General features: G+C 40.5%; 1 protein-coding gene across 3 annotated transcripts in view; it reads left to right on the top strand.

Annotated features, from left to right (window-relative positions):
• The window catches only part of LOC121277035 (E3 ubiquitin-protein ligase UHRF1-like), a 158,194-nt gene that overhangs the window by 115,072 nt on the left and 20,322 nt on the right, over positions 1 to 22,800 (top strand). For all 3 annotated transcript variants that reach the window (XM_041185948.1, XM_041185949.1, XM_041185947.1), the window contains 4 exons: positions 6,695 to 6,804; positions 6,921 to 7,107; positions 9,582 to 9,705; positions 9,822 to 9,929. In XM_041185948.1, coding sequence (XP_041041882.1) covers positions 6,695 to 6,804; positions 6,921 to 7,107; positions 9,582 to 9,705; positions 9,822 to 9,929 — 529 coding nt within the window. The remainder of the gene's footprint in view (positions 1 to 6,694; positions 6,805 to 6,920; positions 7,108 to 9,581; positions 9,706 to 9,821; positions 9,930 to 22,800) is intronic.

Genomic DNA, 22,800 nt, shown 5'->3' with positions numbered 1-22,800 from the left:
GGATTCTCAATGAGTATTTTGTCTCTGTCTTCACTCAGGAGAGGGATGATGCAGACATTATAGTCAAAGAGGAGGAGCATGAAATATTAGATACATAAGCATTGTGAGAGAGGAAGTACTGGAGAAACTGGCATCCTTGAAGGTGGATAAATCACCAGGGCCAGAAGGATTGCATCCCAGGCTGTTGAAGGAAGCCAGGGAGGAAATAGCAGATTCTCTGAGGATCATTTTCCAATCCTCACTAGATACAGGCAAGGTACTGGAGGATTGGAGGTCTGCGAACGTTGTACCATTATTTAAAAAGGGTGCGAGGGATAGGCCAAATAATTATAGGCTGGTCAGTCTGACTTTGATGCCAGGCAAATTTTTGGAAACAATTCTGAGACAGGATAAACTGTCACTTAGGCAAGGATTGATCAGGGATGGTCAACATGGCTTTGTTAGGGGAAAATCAGTCTTACTAACAATAGAATTTTATGAGGAGGTATCAAGGAGGGTTGATGAGGATAGTGCAGTGGACGTTGTCTACATGGATTTCAGTAAGGCATTTGACAAGGTCCTACATGGCAGACTGACCAAGAAAGTGAGATACAGGGAAGATGGCGGGTTAGATCCAAAATTGGCTCAGTGACAGGAAACAAAGGGTAATGGTCGATGGATGTTTTAGTGAATGGAAGATGGTTTCCAGTGGTGTTCCACAGGGTGCAGTGTTAGGGCCCTTGCTGTTGTTGTACGTCTTGATGATTTGGACTTAAATGTGGGAGGTATGATTGGGAAATTTGCAGATATCACAAAAATTAGCTGTGTAGTTGATAATGAAAAGGATAGCTGTCAACTCCAGAATGATTTCAATGGTCTGGTTGAGTGGGTAGAGAAATGACAAATAGAATTCAGTCTGGAAAAGTGTGAGGTAATGCATTTCGGGAGGACAAACAAAGCAAGGGAATACTCAATAAGCAAGAAGTAATTGAGAGGGGTTGAGGAACTGAGAGACCTTGGAGTACATGTCCACAGGTCCTTGAAAGTGGGAGGACAGGTGAATAAGGTGGTAAAGAGAGCATATGGAATGCTCTCCTTTTATTGGGTGAGGTATTGAATACGAAGGCAGGGATGTAATGATGGAAGTGTATAAAACACTGGTTAGGCCACAGCTAGAATTTTGTGTACAGCTTTGGTCACCACATTACAGGAAGGACTTAATTGCTCTGGAGAGAGTGCAGAGGAGATTTACAAGAATGTTGGCAGGGCTTGAACATTGCAGCTATGAGGAGAGATTGGGTTGTTTTCCTTAGAACAGAGAAGGCTAAGGGGTGACCTGATTGAGGTGTACAAAATTATCAGGAGTGTAGATGGGATAGACAGGAACGACTTGTTTCCCTTAGCTGAGGGGTCAGTTATCAGGGGGCATAGATTTAAAGTGATTGGTAAAAGGATTAGAGGGGACATGAGAAGTGTTTTCACCCAGAGGGTGGTGGGCATCTGGAATTCACTCCTTAAGTTGGTGGCTGAGGCTGAAATGCTCAACTCATTTAAAAGGTGCCTGGATCTGCATCTGCAGTGCTGTAACCTGCAAGGCTATGGACCAGGAGCTGGAAAGTGGGATTAAAATGAGTGGTGAGTTTCTTTTTTCTCTTTTTGGCTGGTGCAGACACGATGGGCTGACTGGCCTCTTTCTGCACTGTAACTTTTCCATGGTTCTATGTTGGGTGCTGGCACTCTCCTAGTACTTTTTGTTGAGAACAATCCATCAAAGATTGTGGTGCCATAGACCAGCTTGCTTCCAAGTAATTATTGCATCCATCACATTTCTACTTCACTTTAGCTCTGAAGAGTCGTGCAGAGTTGAAACATCAACTGTGTTTCTCTCTCCACGTATGCTGCCAGATCTGCTGAATTGTTCCAGCATTTTCTGTTTTTATTAATGATTGTACCCTGTCTGTTTGAATGGAATTATCAAATGAAAAGCAGTGGAGCTTTCTATATGGCTTTAGTGCACACCCTGATTTGTAAGGCTTCCAATCTACATCCATGGCCCTGAATACGTTAGCTGAGTTTTAGCCATGACTTGGACTATAGAGAGAAAAAAATCAGCAAGGTGATCAGCTGAATACCATCCAGTGACTTGGCATATGTCTGGGCAAAACTTGATTTAGTAGTGGTATCTGCCAAATAGCAGCTGCCCAGGTATCGGTGCGAAGAGTGATTTGTTGGTTTAGATGAAGTTTTGAAGAACTTTGAGCATCCATGCAAGTGTTAACAAAATACAAATATGCGTCTTTAGCTGAGGAGAGGGAAAGGGTGTGAAAGTTGGGGAGAAGGAAGTTGCAGAAAAAAGAGAAAACATGAAGTACATTACGAATAACTTGTGTTGGTGACAAGCAAGCCACAGGATATTTGTTACAGTTCTTCAAGCTTGATCTACAGTATGTCATAACCCAGACACCAAGTATTGCAGGACTGAAATCAATCGGGACTACATAAAGAATAATCCACAGTAAATTAAATATTGAAAGTTGCAATAGATATTGTGAGAAATAAAGCCTATAATTAGGATTTCTTACAAATTTCATACAATTTGCAACACAGAAGATTGCCATTTAACCCATTGTGCCCGTGCTGACAAGCTTAAAGAACAGTCTCATTTCCCATACTGTTTTAATTTTTCTTTTCAAATATTTAACCTTTTAAAACTAATCATTATAGATTCTGTTCCCAACACTATTTTTTGGTAGGAAATTACAGGCAACCGAGCTCCTCCTGTACCATTTGCCATGAGTCTATCAATAAGCCTCCTATGTCGCAAACAAATGCTATGGGCCCTGACAATATTCTGGCAATAGTACTTGTGCACCAGAACTCACCCCTAGCCAAGCTGTTCCAGTACAGCTAGAACGCAGACATCTACCCAGCCACGTGGAAAATTGCCCAGGTATGTCCCGAACACACAAAGCAGGACAAATTCAACCCAGCCAATTACCGCCGCATCAGTCTACTCTCGATCATCATTAAAGTGGCACTTGCTTAGCAATAACCTGCTCACTGATGCCCAGTTTGGGTTCTGCCAGGGCCAGTCAACTCCTGACCTCATTACAGCCTTAGTTCAAACATGGATAAAAGAGCTGAACTCCCGAGGTGAGGTGAGAGTGACTGCCCTTAACATCAAGGCTGCATTTGACCGAGTATGGCATTAAGGAGCCCTAGCAAAACTGGAGTCAGTGGGAATCAGGGGGAAAACTCTCTGCTGGTTGGAGTCGTACCTAGCACAAAGGAAGATGGTTGTGGTTGTTGGAGGTCAGTCATCTCAGCTGCAGGACATCACTGCAGGAGTTCCTCAGGGTAGTGTCTTCAGCTGCTTCATCAATAATCTAACTTCCATCATAAGATCAGAAATGGGGATGTTCGCTGATGATTGCACAATGTTCAGCACCATTTGCGACTCCTCAGATACTGAAACAATCTGTGTCCAAATGCAGCAAGACCTGGACAATATCCAGGCTTGGGCTGACAAGTGGCAAGTAACAAGTGTCAGGCAATGACCATCTCCAACAAGAGAGAATTCAATCATCGCCCCTTGATGTTCAATGCCATCACCATCACTGAATCCCCCACTATCAACCATCCTGGGGTTTACCATTGACCAGAAACTGAACTGGACTAGCCATATAAGTACTGTGGCTACAAGAGCAGGCCAGAGGCTAGGAATCGTGCGACGAGTAACTCACCTCCTAACTCCCCAAAACCTGTCCACCATCTACAAGGCACAAGTCAGGAGTGTGACTGGATGAGTGCAGCTCCCACAACACTCGAAATTTGACACCGTCCAGGACAAAGCAGACCACTTGATTGGCACCACAAACAATCATTCCCTTCACCACCGACGCACAGTAGCAGCAGTGTGTACCATCTACAAGATGCACTGCAGGAATTCACCAAGGCTCCTTCGACAGCACCTTCCAAACCCATGACCACTATCATCTAGAAGGACAAGGGCAGCAGATAGATGGGAACTTCACCACCTGGAAGTTCCGCTCCAAGTCACTCACCATCCTGACTTGGAAATTGATCACTGTTCCTTCACTGTCGCTGGGTCAAAATCCTGGATCTCCTTTCCTAACAGTACTGTGGGTGTACCTATACCACATGGACTGCAGCAGTTCAAGAAGGCAGCTCACCACCTTCCCAAGGTCAACTCAGGATAGGCAATAAATGCTGGCCCAGCCAGCGAAGCCCACATCCCGTGATTGAATGAAAAAAAACTCTACCAAAACCATGCCTTTTTATCTGGCCAATAATTTCATCCTGCTTATGCCCTGTAGGAGCTTGTCCATCACTAATATTAAGTTGACTGGTCTGCAGTTCCTTGGATTATCCTTTATTCTCCTTTTAGAAAGAGGGGGTTACATTGGCAACGCTCCAGCCTTTCATATCCAAGGTTGTTTCAGACATTGTAGTAAAAGCCTGTGCTGTTTTCTTTGTGACCTATGCATTCTTGTTAAATGATGCCTTGGTTTAAATGAGAGTGGGTGGTTGGGGGTGGAGCCTGTTTATCACCAAGACTAAGCTTGCATTTAAAACACTTGCTAAGTAACACAGTCCACAATTTTTCCCTGTTCATAAGTTTGAATCATGCCCTTCTCACAGACAATTAGGGATGGGCAACACATGCTGGCCTTGTCAGTGACATGTGCATCCCATAAAATATATATATTTTTAAATCATTTTTGATGGTGAGAGCTGGAGAGAGAGAGGACACAAAAATGGCTTTGGGTATGGATGCATAACGCCAAGAAATAGTTTGGTGAGGTTTTAGAGCTCATAAAGTGGCAGCTGTCAGTCAGCAAGTTGCATTCAGTTGATAAGTAATATCTTTAATTTAATCATAAAATTACTGGCATGTTAACCTGCAACCAGTTACTGGGAAAGCATACTAATCTGCATATTATTACATTTGGAGCAGTGCTGCATGACTGTGATTTTCAATTAAGAGCACACTACCATTTCCCATATTTTCCCAGAAAAATAAGAGTACTATGTTGATAAAGGTAAATGTTTTGTTTTTGTACTTTTCAGTTAATGGCCACTCACTGTCTGATCTGTATCAGTCACCATTATTAATATTTGTGATCCTGTTGCATGGACTACATCCACCTCAGAATGTTTTGTAACCTAGCAGAAAAGATTAACATAATGTTATAGTGATTGCTCTGGAGAATAGTGCTATCCTTCAGAGACTCATTCTGAAACCTTTCCACAAATATAATTTTAATGTAAGATTAATCAAAACATCTGATCAAGTATCAGGAGATTTTTTAGTGAGCAGGGTTGTATCAAGAGCTGAACTATTGACAGAGTGGAGAAGCCAATGATCCTGGGTTACTTGATGTTTATAACAGTATAACTTGCTTGGAATTAGCTTCCAGATGTTTCCGTTGTCAATGTAGGCCTGAACTCCATATAATGATAGCTATTTGTCATTGCCATATAATGTATTGATGCATCCAAGCATATAGAGTGAGTGTTTTCACTGTTCCATTATAGTAAATACTATCCACTGATGGTTGATCTCCAACTTTGTGAAAGCTGCACCAATTGCCAGTCACTAGTATATTTACCGCGAGTATGTGGAAACTTAACATCAGCATGATCCCAACTTGTAAAAAGATCATTGAAATTGCGCTAGAATTGTCATTTTAAAGATATTGATCAGGATTAAAAATCCAATTGTGAATTTTAATGCAAATAAATGATATAAAAATTTAAACTGTGAAATATTTTATTTGTATTGTAATTAATGGTGAACCTTAAGGATTATAATTAGGAGGGATTTGTGTATTTGATTGGCTTTGAGGCCTTTGACAGTACAGGAGCTGAGAGGGGAGCACCTCTGAGAGCAGGAAGAAAGGGAGCTGCAACGAAGCAAGAAGGGGAAAGGCGCACACTGTCAAGTAGAGGCAGTAATGAGTTTTGAAAGATGCGCTTTCATTGTGATCTTAAACGGTTATCAACAGTGGAGCTGCACAGAAACACTACATTTAATCTGCAATGAAAATTTGTATTGTTAATTATTACTCATTGGACAGCATTTTGAATCTAGTCAGCTGGATAAACCCTAATTCAACTATTTTTTTTAAATCCAAGATTTAACCAGAATCTGGTTTGAGGGATTTACAGAATTTATACAGCTGTATACTTGCAATATATCCTGTAGGATTGCACTCTGGTAAATTCAGAATTTCTCTGGCCTCTGGGTTACATTGTGTACATCTATAAAGAGCAACTTTCATTAAGGGCCACCTTTCCTTGGCAGTATGAGTTTATTCTTTCTGCTTGAACGCTGTTTGCATTGGTGCAATGTCATTAATTGCAGTGTCAGGGAGGCAGCCATTCTAAAATCGCTGAATTTCACATTCAAATGTTTATATGCAAACAGTGTGTGTGTGCGTGGTGAATTTTATTTACAAATAGTTTTGCAAATTAACATTTTTTAACTTCCATCTTTAGCTTTATCATCAGACTGTGACGGAATGGTTGCAACAGAGAAAATTGCAAAAGAGATTCATTGTGTGTGTGTTTGAAATATGTTCCATTTTAGGTGATGTCAAAGGGTTTCTTTAGAAGCCCTGTGTGAATTTTGAATGTCTGTCTAATGGCACAGTACTGCATAAGTAAACTTATGGCTTTTTTTCTTTTACAGTGGCCCACTAGATATGATAGGTGACTGCAAGGTGCCATTTTTGGATGAAATCTACAAGATTGAAGGACCTGGAGCTGATCCAATAACACTAGCTGATGGACAGTTTAAAAGTATGAGGCTATTCATATGCAGGGAATTATACAAACTGTTCAGTTACCCTGTGGACTGTGCTTGATACAAGAAATTGCTTTGTTCCCATTTCCTCTCTTCCCCTCCCCCTCTCCAGGGAAGAGTGGCCCTGAATGTAAATACTGCAAGGCAGATCCCGAGAAAGAATGCAGATTTTGCGCCTGTCGATTATGTGGTGGGAAGCAGGATCCAGATATGCAGCTGTTGTGTGATGAGTGTAATATGGCATATCACATATACTGCTTGAACCCACCCCTCAGCAAGATACCAGATGATGAGGACTGGTAAATTTATTTTGATATATTTGGGAGTGATAAGGGGGTGGAACAGGAGAATCTTAATGACTTATTATCAGTGGTAACAATTCAGCCTTACTCTGGATTTAACTGAAACCACTATATACTGATTTGTAAAAGTTGTTTCAGCCACTCATAAGATATAGGGGTCTCAACAAGAACAGCTTTCCGGCTTTTTTTTTAATGAAAGAACTGCAAGTGAATTATTGTTACAACTATAACTTTAATGCCTGTGAACTCTAATTGGATATGCCTCGAGAGATTTTAAAGTGACTTACAAGGTGGAGTGAGATACAGGAATGTAGAGATAGAGTTTTTTAAAAAGAGTTCTAGAATGCAGGGAGATAAAGACTGAAAGCTGAACCACTGATGGAGTCGAAAGAGGGAGGTACACTAAATTAATGTTGGAAGAGGATAGTGCAGGAACTTCCATGTGGAACCAGAGGACTTCACAAAGGTAGGGCTATGCATAAATTAATGAACAAGGATTTTAAAATTATTGCATTGGAGGAGGATGGAGAGCCAGTGAACTTGTATATTATTTACCTCACCTCCTGCTTCTTTATCTACATCTGTGATTCTTGTGATGCCACCTGCCAATTGAACAATTACAAATTTCTGAGCCCCCAATCCTCTTCTGTTAACCATGAATGTACAGCTCCTCTTGCCAAGGTGATTTCTGGCACTCAGCTACTCCCCAACTTCCACCAACCAGCTCCTCCTGGCTGAACTTATTCTTGCCCTTGTTTTTACAGGCTTTCCTGTTTTTTCATTTCCAACCTCCTGTAATTGCAGGATTTTTTAATTTTTCTAATCTCCATTTTCTTGCCCTTGTCCTTGTGTGTGACCCACCCCCCCCCCCACCCTTGAATATTTTTTTTATTACCCAGAGCTATTTATGAATTCTTTAGTTCTGTTGAGGCTTTTCCTTTGCCTCAGCTAGCATTCCTCTATGAATCTGTTGTTCTCCGTCCTGACTCTTCTAAAATGTTTGTTTATCTTTGTTTTCAGTCTGACAAAACATTATGCCTGTAACATTAACCTGTCGTTGCTCTGACACTGACTATCTTGTTGTGTATTTCCAGCGTCTTCTGTTAATTGTTTTTCGATATGTATATCTGCAGCATTTGGTAGTAAAGCACTTCAAAAGAAAGGAAAGGGGGAAATAAAATGAATTCACTGTTGCTTTTTCTAACCTGGACTGTTCTTGTGTAATTGCAAGTGGCTGCACTTACTCTCAGAAGCTGTTCCTATTTAGGCCCCGTCCCCAAATGGCCTTAGCAGGACAGACCCAGCATAAACACTTCTCCATCCCAACTCCAGACAAATATCCCAAATCACTTGTGAGCATTGACATGAGAAAACAGTTAGTTTTGAACGGTAATCCTTAGGCTGTATGTACAAAGAGAAATGCCTGTTTTATCTAACCTCTTAAAGGAAAGATGATGGGCAGCCTTCAGTTGCTCCTTAATAGGGTTGCTAGTGGATTCTTGGGTCTGCTTCCAAAAGTTAATCATGAAATTGCTCGAGTCTGAGCTTATCCAGAGTACAGCAGAGTTTATTGTAATGGAAACCCTGTGATCCAGGGCAGTCATCTGTTGCACTATGGAAAGCTAACCACATGTGCTTGTTACTTGTGTTGAAGTCCCAATCTGAGCTAGCCCCTCCAAGCTAGCTGGTTAAGAAAATTCTTAGGAAAAGTCAATCTCCCCCACCCTTAACGTATCAACTAGCAGCCAGTTCCAAGAATGGCTCACCCACAAGTGTGTCCCCTTGGTTATTGAGCTATATGTGGCCTTAAGAAAACTAAAGCAGTTGAGAGAAGTAAGTTTAAAATGATTGAAATCTATGATTGAACTTAAAAGCACTATGCCCTGTGAATTATTTGTGGAGATATTTTGTGCATATATAACGCCATTGTGTCTGACTTTAGATGCTGGTCATGCATTGTGCACTGTTGAGTTATTCATGGCAATTAGTGCTGTCTTTCTATTTATTTAGTTGCACTGTTGCTATTTTGTGTCATATTTCATAGTTGATTTTCAATCATAGGTTCATGATTAACTTTTGGAAACAGACCTAAGAACCTACCACCTAACAAGCCTATTAGGAAGCAGCAAGTGATTTGGGATATTAGCCTGGAGTTGGGATGGAGCAGTGTTTATGCTGGGTCTATCGTGCTAAGGCCATGTGGGAATGTGATCTAAATAGGCACAGCTTCTGAGAGTAATTGCAGCCGCTTGCAATTTCACAAGAAGAGCCCAGGTTAAAAAAAGAAACAGTGAATTCTTACACCCCACCCCCCTTTCCTTTTTTTGAAATGCTTTACTGCCAGATGCTGCATATATACATATTGAGAAACGATTAACACACGATGTTGAAATTTGGATTTGTGAACTTGGGTCATTTCAATAAATCCTGTGTAGGTCATAATTCTGTATTTAAAAATTGCATATTTGCAGGTATTGCCCCTCCTGTAAAAATGATACAAGTGAAGTTGTGCGAGCAGGGGAAAAGCTGAAAGAAAGTAAGAAGAAGGCCAAGATGCCATCTGCCAGCACTGCAAGTCAGAGAGACTGGGGCAAGGTGAGTGCTGCCTTTTGTCTGTTTCAATTGTGTGCATGTACATTCATTAGAGCGCTGTTTGAAAATATCAATTGGATTATTGATGTACCTTTCATATATCTACCTTGTGTACACAGGGTATGGCCTGTGTTGGTCGCACAAAGGAATGCACAATAGTTCCTTCTAACCATTATGGTCCCATACCTGGCACTCCCGTTGGCACAATGTGGAAGTTCAGAGTTCAGGTATGTAGTAGCATTCTTTTATTTGCTTCAGTTCTCAGCATAAGATGTGTTTGTGATTTTAATTTAGCCATGAGATTCATGAATCAGTAAAGACGTACATAGGAAAACATAACTTGAGTATTTTAGGAGACAGTAATACACAGGGATTGGCTTTGAGTTATATTAGGTGGTGAATATATTAAGTTGCAATATGTATGAGTTTAGGACCTTCAGTATAACTCTGCCCCTATGGTTATTAGGAAATCACCATCTTTCTGCTTTAATGTAGGATTGTCTGACATGATCTGGAACTTCCTCATTTTAACAATCACAAATAAGGAAATGTTGCTTTAAAATTCTCTTCTCGCTGCTAGAAACAAAACGTATTGGCACATCTGAGAAAGAGAGTCTCCATAAAGATCGACTTTTGGAGAAGAAAATAAGAGCATGACTTCTTGGAGACTACAATTTGATAGAGCTAACCCCAGACACTTGTCAAAATGATTTTTCCACAATTACATTTCATTTAGATATTTAGGAAAATTTCCTGCACTGTTTTTCCTCCTCTTCACCCTCTCACCCCAATAATCACAGCTGCTTGTTTCTGTGCATTTGGTGTTAACTGTGTGGATCATCAAACAGGCAGCAACTGAGGGTGATCTTTGACACAAATGCTGTGATGCATTGTTCTTGCTAGGTAACATTATAATGGAACATTTATCCAACAGTGATACCCTGGAAATTGTAGTTTCCAGGAAGTCATGCTCTCATTTCCTTTCCCAAAAGCTGGTTTTAATAGAGGTTCTCTCGTCAGATATGCCAATACGTTCTGTTTCTGGAGAATTTTAAAGCAACATTTCCTTATCAGTGATTGTTAAAATGCAAAATTTCCAGATCCTATTAGAAAATCTTATGTTAAACCAGAAAGATGGTGATTTCCTAATAACCGGAAGGGCAAAATTATACTCAAGATCCTAAAGGAAGGGTCCGTGCTCAAATGGGTTGTGGGGAACACAATCATAACTGAGGTTCTTCACCATCTGCGTTCATGAGATATTCATTCTGTCTTGTGCTGCTGTGTGTGAATTTGCCATAATTAAAATACATGGAGCGCTCCACGTGAGTTAAATGTCTGTTTTCTACTTCAATTTGCAGTAGTGTTCTTCTGATAACCAAATATCTGGAGGCATTGCTTTCCAGCTTTGAGGTCATTTTGAGGCAGTAACAGAAATCTGAGATCTTGTGCTGCGACTAGGATTGTTGGGTGGGATCTGAGCAATATCTCAGCACTGAAACATTACATGTGTAATGTTTGGTAAAGCACTTGTCACAATGTTTACTTGGAATGGATAGTTTTCCATTATCCAGGGTAAAATATTATAGCCAGCTCTGCCCTTCATTCTGGATATGCTATATTATGTAATTCAAGGAATCCAAAGTATGATATGGCTGGATTCTACCTGTGAGGAAAAGTTGAAAACATTTTGATTTGGATGTTCTTCACTTGTGATACCTGTTCATAACAAATGGGTTAAATGTAGGTCGTGTTATCAGGTGATTTGGAGTATTTAAATCTAATGTGGACTGCAAACCTTCCAGCTGCCTTACATCAGGTCTAGCCAATCAAAATTCTTCACAAAAACCTGACCTGAAAACCTCCTCTGCAGATCAGATTTGATGACTGATCCCAACAAAGTTGCCCGCATCCTCTTGTCCTATTTCTGGAAACTTTTCTTACACTGGTCATGTGGAATTGAATAAGGCCTGATTTCTGGTGAAGCCACTCTGCTGGAAGAGGTAGTTCTTCTGCAAATGGTAGATTGCAAGCTAAGCTAGTTTAGTCTGAATTATGCTGAACAGCCAAAAGAAGCCAGTGCATTATTTAATCCAACATTTAGACCACTGAAACCAGGAAAATTTTCACCATCCAGCAGTCTGGAAATAGCTGTTGAATCTAGTTTACTGTAGAGTAGCTCAATGGAAAAGAAAATTGGGCAGGAAGTTTAATCAACGACTGATCTCCTTTCACACCATTGATGAATTTTTAAATAATTCCCCTCGTTAGCTGGTATGGTGCTGTGGGTGTGAGGAAAGATTTCACAATGGATGCATGTCCTAGGTGTTATCAGAGAAGGTTACTCATTATATAAAAACAAAAAAACTGCGGATGCTGGAAATCCAAAACAAAAACAGAATTACCTGGAAAAACTCAGCAGGTCTGGCAGCATCGGCGGAGAAGAAAAGAGTTGACGTTTCGAGTCCTCATGACCCTTCGACAGAACTTGAAATGAGGTTACTCATTACTTCACACAAAACACTTAAGAATTCCACAGGGAATGCAATGTCATGTGCATTATCAACAGAAAGGACCCACCGACAGACAGTTTTAAGCTCTGTAATCAAGTTTTAAGCTCTGTAATCAAATTCTCCAACAGGTAGATATGCAACCATACCTGGGGGTTCATCTACACAATCATACCGGGGGGATCATCTTAAAAACAATGTACAATAGGGATTCCACAGTCAGAAATCTAAGGCAAACAGGGTTCTTAGATTTCTGAGGTGGAATCTTCGATATTGCACCAAAAATATCAGAGTTATAGCTACCAAACATGTGTTCACCCAGCCCTGGAGTTTGCAGGTTATGTTGGGATCCTTATAACGCGAAAGATATAAGTAAGATTGAAGCGATCCAAAGACAATTCTGCACAAATCAGTATGGGAAATACACTAGTGTCACATCCTGGTAGTGTATGGACAATCCCACAGTGGAACAAGCTGCCAAAGGAGATGGTCACAGCCCCATCACTGGAAATCTTCAAGATTATTTTGATTTAAAAATTTTCATTATCAGGCCTACCATCTCTGCAAGTCAAGCCTGGTTTAGCTAGCACTACCTGTATAAATGGGGGCAGAATATGGATATTAGTCTGTGATTCTGGCACAAGCGAAGCAGAAGGGAATCAGATTGAACCAGCTGCAGCATCCTGTTATTACAGAAGTGTTGCTGAATGATTTAGGCAGCCTGCAAACATCAAGAGTGCCAGAAGAGTTCACTATCATTTGGAATGAACACTTTTTTTTACCTCTCCTGGTATTTTGATTCTCCAGGAGACACTGGTATGCTGTACTGCAGTAGGCTGAAATCCTGAAATGCTAAAAGCACTCTTCCTGTCCTGTCGCAACCTGCAATTATACTAATCAAAGTCAGCAATGCCATCAGATGTGGCATCAACAGTGATTCATGATTGTACCCCAAATGCTTATCCACAGTATTCCACCTCCAGGGCAGTTCTTCTCTCTTGGTTCCTTCTTTGTCTATTTCAGGATAGACACACTTTGCCTCGAATGATTTCTTCTCCCATGTTACACATTTGCCTTTGGTGCCCATCAGGCCCTTCCTCTTTGTCATTCCATGCTACACCTTGCCGATATTATATGGCAGCTTTTAAATACTGAATATATCAAATTCTAACTCGTCACCTCTTCCACCTACGCAACAACTTTTATTTAAGTGAAACGTAATCAGTCTTTTCACAGGAGGATTATCAAACAAAACTTGACACTGAGCCATGTGAGGAGATATTAGGGCAGTGAACCTTGCTTTAACAGCTTAAAGGAAGAAAGAGACATGGAGAGGTGATAAGGTTTTTAGAGTGAATTCCAGAATTTAGGACCTTGGCAACCACCAATAATGGAGCAGTTGAAAATCATGGATGTCCACAAGGCCAGAATTTGAGGCGTGTAGATATTTGGGAGGGTTGTCGGGCTGCAGGAGATTAGAGACATGGGGAATGCATTTTGCTATCACCTATAACTGCCTACTTGATATTAAGATTCATAAATCAGAGCTATCTCCACATTAATATGGACAATTTCAAATCTTTGGTTCACACAAACGCCTGCAAGCCTCTGCCCTTATTTCCCCTTTGCTAGCTGCAATCTCGGGCTTAGACAGGGATGCATGATAGCTGATTCTGAGCTCAACATTCTCCCTCATGTTGAATCTGTCACCAAGATTGTTTTCTTACACATTACAGCATCCCTTACCTACACCCACAACGTTCCGGCCCTGAAATCGGAAGCCACGTTTTTTTTTCTCTCCACAGTTGCTCCCTGACATGCTGAGTTTGTCCAGCATTTTTGTTTTTATTTCAGATTTCCAGCTCTGCAGTATTTTGCTTTTGTGCTACATTTGTAATCATCAGGTGGTTGAACTTCCCAAATGCCATGCAGAAACTAGAAGTCAACTCAGTATACCGTGGCTTGTGTCCTCCCCCATGCTTTCACATCCCAAAAAATTGACTTGAAGGTTTCTATCCTTGCTTACAAATTCCTGAAAAGCCTCATCTCATCATCGTTCTGTCATGTGTTCTGGCTTATGCCCCTTTCACACATTCTCTGACCCTCCAACACTGGCTTGCTGCTTGTTCCCTGCTTCACCATTACCTTTTTGAACCATCCTGTCTTGTCCTTTCAACTTCCTTTTCTCAGCAACTCCACTTGCCGCTCTGGTATCAAAAATCTTGTTAGGACCTTCCTTTTCAGCAGCGCTTTATTTCCTCCTTCACCCTCTTTCCTCATGCCACCCTGCTCAGTGTCCATGCACCACCTTCTAAAGTACTCTTAAATGTATTTAACACCATAGAAAGTTGTTTTAAACCGTAGCATCTTAACCTCTTATTTCCATGCCTGTAACATCCCTTGACTTCACTCCTGCCCCAGCTCATCTGCTGCTGAAACCCTCATCTATGCCCTTCTTATTTCTCGACTCGACTATTCCCAACACTATTGGCTGATCTCCCATGTTCTACCTTCTGTAAACTTGAGGTCATTCAAAACACTGTTACCCATGTCTTAAATGGCAACAAGTCCCGTTCCCTTATCACCCCTGTGCTCGCTGACCTACATTGGCTCCCATTCGAGCATCATTGTAGGGGTTCCCCTTTTCTCTCAGGGACCCTCCCCACACTCATGTTCGTGACATGATTTACAAGTGTAAGACTTGAACAGAATGACCAGCGAAACAAGTTTCTTCTGATAATTCACAATTGCTTTATTGAATCACCCACAACCCCACAGTGACAAAATCCAAAATTTAAAACAACCTATTCCCAGTATCTGGCACAAAGTCACCACGACTCGGATAAAACTTACAAAAACACAGGCAATACACCACATCCTGTCTTGAAATCTTAATTAACACACAACCCCAGACCAATATCATCAAGATATGGCTGAAACAAGTTACAAGGCACTGGCAAAAAAAACACTAGACTTTTCACCCCACACCGCCACAAAACCCTTAGACCAGTATCACTATGATTTGGCTGAAACTTACAATCCCCAATATGGCTGATCTGTCCAGTGTTCTCTGTAGACCTGAGTCAAGGTGACCAAACTTGACCCTTCTTCCAACTGCAGCCCAGATGCACAGATCTGCTCTGCTCTTATAATAATTTAACTCAAACATGTCAAAGTATATTTCCTGTTGTTCCAATGTCCATTTAGTTGATTCCACGCAAAGTCCAGACAAATGTCATCAGCTCCTGCTGGTTGAAACAATACAGGGTTTTCCATGGAAGATGTATCCAGATGAATATTATCAGTTCTGATTGCGTGAGTAATTCTCTCTTGCTGTTTGAGGTGGCACAGTAACAGCACGTGGCTCCAAAGTTAATGATGGTTTGAATGACCCTATTCTTCCATTACTATTGTCTGTGGTAGTTGAATAATTCCTTGAGTGTAATGTATTGATGATATGTCCTTTGTGCCATTGTATTGGGTAATCAGACTTCTTGATCGCGTTAGTCAATGTCCAACCCCTTTCGATGAGTCACCGTGTTTTCACTAAATGTCCGAATTAACCCCTTGCTGCCCAGCCTTGCACTGCTGACTACAGCTTATCTTTTTGAAATTTACAGTTCCAATCATGAGGCCAAAACATGTCCATGAGTTTGAAAGTATGTTCTATACATTTCCCAATTGGAGTTGATTTTGATCCTTAAGCATCTTGATTTTAAAATTCTCATCCTTCAACTGCCCCTGTGGCCTCACCTCTCCCTATCTCTGTAATCTCCTCCACCCCTCTGAGACATCTGTGCTCCTCTATTTCTGGCCTCTTATTCATTCCCAATCATAATTGCAGCACCATTGGTTGCTGCGCTGTCAGTTGCATTGGCCCCAAGCTCTGAAATTCCCTCCCCATGCCTCTACACTTCTCTATCTCACTTTCATCCTTTAATAAACGTCTTAAAACCTAACTCTTTGACCAAGTTTTTGTCATTTCGCCTAATATCTCCTTATGTGGCTTGGTGTCGTGCTTTGTTTTATAATGCCCGTGAAGTATCTTGGGACATTTTATTACGTTAAAGGCACTATATAAGTATAAGTTGTTGCTGTTGTTGGCTGACTTCTCAAGATGGCTGCAGTTCCACAGAGCCATAAAAGGGTTCTATACATTCATATTCCCATATAGGAATGCATCCTGAATCTTGGGCTTAATTTCAAGGGGCAAAGTTATCCACGCAAGATGCTCAATTGAAACTCTTCCTCATTACCTGTTAGTATGCTAGAATCTGGGTTATGAAATTGCTCTCTTGACTCAGCATTTAGCAGGATATATTGGATCACAGAATTGTTACAGTGCAGGAGGCCATTCAGCCCATTGTGTCTGCACTGGCCCTCTGAGCATTATGCCATTCTCCTGCCTTTTCCCCGTAACCTTGCACATTGTTGCTATTTAAATAATCATCTAATACTCTCTTGAATGCCTCGATTGAACCTGCCTCCACCACACTTTCAGGCAGTGCATTCTAGACCTGAATCACTCACTGTGTGAAAAAGTTTTTTTTCCCATCACATTTGCTTCTTTCACAAATCACTTTAAATCTGTGCCCTATTGTTCTCAATCTTTTTATGAGTGGGAACAGTTTCTCTGTTATCTACTCTATCCAGCAGCTTCATGATTTTGAACAGCTCTATCAAATCTCCTCTGAGCCTTCTCCTCTCCAAGGTTGAACAGTCCCAACTTCTCCAATCTATCTTCATAACTGAAGTTTTTCATCCCTGGAACTATTTTTGTAAACCTCTTCTGCAATCTTTCCAATGTGTTCACATCCTTCCTAAAGTGTGGCGCCCAGAACTGTACACAGTACTCCAGCTGAAGGTAATCTAGTGTCCTTTACAAGTTCAACATTACCTCCTTGCTCATGTACTCTATGCCTTTATTAAGCAAGTCTAGGATACCCTATACTTGAACTGCAAAATGTGTTGAGGAATTGGGCGTGTTTGGCTCCTTGGCAAACCATCAGCTCCGAGGTTTCTGCTCAAGGTCAGAGACTGTCAAGCTGAGGCACAGGCAGTCTTTTTCCTGGGCCACGATAATATCAAGCATCTCTCCACCCCAGCCCCATTCTCTTTAACCCCAGTTACAAAGATACAAGCAGAGAAGACAAAAATTATGCTGGTACACCTTTATTGGGTCTGCAGAACATGGCTCGCAGGAATTAGGCAGACGTGAGAATACCACTGTGATACAAGATGACTCCCTGTCTGTATTGGGAAGGCCAAATATTGCATCTAAAAATGGAGGACATTTTGATTGATGGGTCAGTTGTTGATAGAGTGGCTATTAGATCAGCTTTTCCCAATAATTGATACCTTCTTGATTTCCTTACAAGAAATCCATTAATAGAAGTTTATAAGATTGAATTAAAAACATTTGTTTAATTGCAAGTTAGTTAGACCAGTCACACACATTCTACTTGTACTGGGGTACCCCTAATGTATGCTTCACCTTAGTTTAAAATATAGTTCTATCCAGTGCATGTTGCAGCGTTTACAATCTTTATTCAGCCTTTTGCATTTGGATTTAGGGACTGCCCGTTGATGTCCAGTTTAAAGCAAGATGTTTGGAAATTGTGCCCAACTAAGCCCACAGGATTTCCAGTTGACAGCTTTATTTTTGACCCTTACTAAGTGTCATTCAAATCTCTTCAAATGTGTTTTTTTCTCATGTACTGCACTAATGTAAGTGTTAGTATTTGTTTATGGAAAGCTGCAAGTTCTTGTTGTAGATCTGCTGTATTTAAATTGGTATTCTGGCAAAAGGTTTCTTCGGGCACACCTAGAATTTTAATTGTATGAGAATTGTAGCAAATACAATTAAGACCCAAGCTGAATACAGAAGGTTCAGAAAGGATGTGAAAAAGCAAATATGGGAAGCAAAGAGGGATTGGAAAAAAGACTGGCAGTTAACATAAAAGGAAATCCTAAAGTATTCTATAAGCACATCAATAGTAAAAGGGTTGTAAAAGGAGGATTAGGGTTGATTAGTACCAAAAAGGGGATTTACACAGAGAGACAAGAGGCATGACCGAGGTGTTAAATGAACATTTTACATCTGTCTTTACCTACGAGGACATGGTGACAGAGGAGGAAACTCAGTCACTAGAAGGGTTTAAAATTGATAAGGAGGAGGTATTGGATAAGCTGTCAGTATTTAAAGTTGATAAGGCACCGGAATATTGAATGAAGTGAGAGTGGAAATTGCAGAGCCATTGGCAGCAATCTTTCAATGTTCCCTGGATTCGGGGGAGGTGCTGGAGTACTGGAAAATTCCAAACATTACAACCTTGTTCAAAAGAGGTTGTAAAGATCTGCCCTGCAAATTGCCACCATTCAGTTTAACTTCGGTGGTGGGAAAACTTCTAAAAACAATTATTTGGGATAGAATTAATAGTCACATGGAAAAATTTGAATTGATTCGGAAGAGTCAGCATGGATTTTTTAAAGGAAACTAACTTGCTGGAGTTTATTGAAGAAGTAACAGAGGTGGTTGATGAGGGTAAGGCAGTTGATGTGTATATGGACTTCCAAAAGGCATTCGAATACTACACAAAAGGCTTGTGAGGAAAGTTATAGGTTATGGAATAAAAGGGGCAGTAGCAGTGTGGATGCAAAATTGGCTGAGGGATAGGAAGCAGGGTAATGGTTAATGTGTATGTTTCAGGCTGGAAGAAGGTTCGTAGTGGTGTTCCCCAGGGTCAGTATTGGCACCCTTGCTTTTCCTGATACATATAAATGATCTAAATCTTCATGTGCAGGGGGAAATTTCAAAGTTTGTGGAGGACACAAACTTGGGAGAACTGTAAAATGTGAGGAGGACAGTGTAGAACTTCAGAAGGACATTGACACATTGGTGGAGTGGGCAGATAGGTGGCAGATGAAGTTCAATGGAGTATTGTGTACAGTTCCTGTGCGTCACACAATAGGAAGAATGTGAACACATTGGAGAGAATGCAAAAGAGGTTTATGAAAATGGTTCCAGGGATGAGACACTTCAGTTATGAGGAAAGATTGGAGAAGTTGGGACTGTTTTCCTTAGAGGAGAAGGCTAAGAGGAGACTTGATAGGAGTTTTTCAAAATAATGAGGGGCTGGACAGAGTAGATAGGAAGAAACCGTTCCTGCTCAAACGGATTGCAAAGTTTTAAAGTGTTTTGCAAAAGAAGCAAATGTGAGGTGAGAAGAAACTTGTTCACACAACGAGTGGTTAGGGTTTGGAATGCACTGCCTGGAAGTGTGGTGGAGGCATTCAAGAGGGTATTGAATGATTATTTAAATAGAAACAATGTGCAGGGTTACGGGGAAAAGGCAGGAGATTGGTACTAAATTAAAATGCTCAGAGAGCTGGTGCAGACATGATAGGCCGAATGGCCTCCTCCTGCACCATAATGATTCTGTGAACTAGGATCACTTCTCAGTTTCAGTTGGGTCAGAACATTGTCTGATTGTTTTCTCCATTGCCACAAAATTAGAACTGGAATGTCATTTCCACTCTATAGATGTTAGCATTACCTCAAGTCATTACATCTTTCTCCCAGACCAATTTAGGCATTTTCAATTGTTACATTTTTTTTTATGTGTGAAGACCTGAGGCAAACTGGTAACTAATTGGCAGATAGCCAATGACTGATTAAGTGTATTCTGTATTGCTAAAGTCTTGGAAGAAATATAGGGAACAAGTTAAGGCTTGTTCTACCCAATGCTTAATCAGGTTCCAGTGGTAACATAATGTAAGAGTGCCACATTTGGCACATAGTTACTACATTATTCCTGTTTAGATATACCTGCAACACAAGAGCACTATTATTTGCAGCTCAACTCTTGACAGCTGATAAAATAACTCTTTACTCTGAGTCATTCACTCCTCCTTTCCCTATCTCCACCTGCCTTGCTTTAATAGCTTCTGTAGTGTGTGGAAGATGTGGAATGAAGCAGAGAGTTTGATTACTTGCCTGGTAGGATACTCATTCTTAAATTAGATCCTTCCAGGTTCATAGTTCAGAAGTGGTTAGTTTAAGATAGTTTCAGTTTAGCTTTTAATCGTAATAAACAGGCAGAATTATATAGAATATGCAGCACAAATGCAGCCCACTCTGCTATCAATGCTCCACTCAAGCCATCTCCTATCTACCCGCATCTAACTGGCAATATAACCTTGTATTCCCTTCTCCCTCATCTTACCTTGTAATAGTATTATCGACACTATTAGCCACAAATGTGGTAGTGAGTTCCACATTCTCACTAGTCTGTGGGTAAAGAAATTATTTCTGAATTCCCCATTTGATTTTTCTCTGACTATCTTGCTTTGGCCCCCAGCTTTGCTCTTCCCCCACAAATGGAAACATTCTCTCTGTATGTACTTTGTCAAAACTTTTCATAATTTTCAAGACCTTTATTAGGTCACTCCTCAACCTTTTCTTTTTCAAGAGAAAAGAGACCCAGCCTGTTCATCCTTTCCTGATAGGAATAGTCTCATTCTCTTTATATAATTCTTGTAATTTTTTTTACCCTCTTGCTGTGATAGGAAGAATAAGGAGCGATAAAATGTGCTGAATGACACAATGTTAAAGGAGTTGCAAGAAGAGAGGAGATGGCAGAACAGGTTAACAGAGGAGTTAATGAATATAGGATCCTGGTCTTTATAAATAGAAGCATAGAATACAGAAGACAGGAAATTATACCAAACCTACATAAAACACTAGTCCAGCCCCAGCTATGGCATTGCTGATTTTTTGGGGGCCACTTTTTAAAAAGGACTTGAAGGCTTTTGAGAGGGTACAGAGGAAATTTACTAAAATGGTTCCAGGGATCAGAGAGTACAATTACATGGACTGACTGGAGAACTGGGATTGTTCCCCTTAGAGTGGAAAGGGCTGAGAGGCGATTTGATAGCGGTGCTTAAAATCATTAAGGTTTTAAATAAAAGAAATAAAGAGAAATAGTTTTTAGTGATTGAAGTGTCAATAACCAGATGGCACAGATTTGAGGTGATTGACAAAGAACCAGAGACAACATGAGAGAAACCAATTTTACATCATGAGTGGTTAGGATTTGCAATGCACTGCCTGATATAATGTGGATACAGATTAAAGTATGATCTACGAAAGGGAATTGGATAAATATTTGAAGTAGAAAATGTAGGATTGTGGGGAAAGGGTGGAGGAGTGGGACTAATAACTTTTTTTTTTGTAAAGGTGGTACAGACTCATGTCAAATAATAATATGGCAACTGGAATTGCACATGTTACCTACACACAGTATTCCCAGATTTGGTCTACTGAGGCTCGGTACAAGTTTAGCATAACCTCTCTACTAACCATCCCTCTAGAAATAAACTCTGGTGCTTGGTTTGCCTTTTTATTATGGCCTTACAGGCCTGCATCACTACTTTTCAATGGTTTCTGTATTTGTACCCTGAGGTTCCTTTTGTTCCTCTGTCCCATTTAGATTCTTATTTTACAAGTAAATATGTGTCCTTATTTTTCTTATCAAAATGTATTACCCCATGTTAATTTACCAATTATATACCCATTCTATAAGTTTATTAATATCTTTTTGTAATTTGTTACAGTCCTCCTTAGTATTGATTATCCACCCCCAAACTCCCCACCCCCTTGCTGCACTGAGAAATTATGTTTTGGATTCAAAAGTCTAAATTGTTAATATAAATTGTGAATTACAGTGGTCCCAGCACAGATCCTGTGGGACCCCACTTTTCACCTTTTGCCACTATTAATAGCTGCACTTTATGCCTGCTTTCTGTCTTCTGTTTCCCAGCTGGCTATCCATTCTACTGCATGTTCCCTGACTCTGCATTCTCTAACCTTATTCATTTGACTATTACATGGTACCTTATCGAAGGTCCTTTTGGGAATCTGGATCAATTATAATTACTGCATTGCCCCTGTCTACTCTCTCTCTCTGACTTTTCAAAGAATCCAATGCCACATGTTCCGGGCCTTTGTGGCAGAACAGCATTACGTAAGAAATCAGATTGTCACCACTTATCTGCAGCATCGAGTCTTTCACGTGTGCTGATAATTTGGTTTGCCCCCCCCAAAATCTTGGCAAGCAAATCTACACTCCTGGATTGTTTTAGAGAGAAGGGAACTCAATTGCGTACTTTTTCTTCTGAATTACCTTAAATTATGCGGAAATTGTATTTCAAATGTATTCATTTGACCAAGAGATATTTGCACCTGCCACTTCTGGCATTTTGTTAAATGGGAGATTGTGGGTGTTACATGGGAGGTTGTGGATCATCCTGGGTATTCCACAGCTGTTTCTGGACACAAATGTTTATTCCTATTTTTGTGTTGTACGTTACCTAACCAACAACAAAACTTAATTTTCCCTATAATCTGTTCAGGATTTGTGTATATGTGAGTATAATTTTGTATGATTCAAGAATTTTCAGAACACGGAGCTAACTTATGTACTGATCTGTTTTTGGGTTGTAAGTCACTCAAACTGAGACCTGTTTTTAAGATTATATCACTGACTTTGTTTCTGTTTTTAGTTCTGTTAATGAGAAACGGCTAATT

This window comes from Carcharodon carcharias, chromosome 4 (assembly GCF_017639515.1).
Source record: "Carcharodon carcharias isolate sCarCar2 chromosome 4, sCarCar2.pri, whole genome shotgun sequence".
Lineage (NCBI taxonomy): Eukaryota > Metazoa > Chordata > Chondrichthyes > Lamniformes > Lamnidae > Carcharodon > Carcharodon carcharias.
This window is presented reverse-complemented; position numbering and strand designations above follow the sequence as displayed.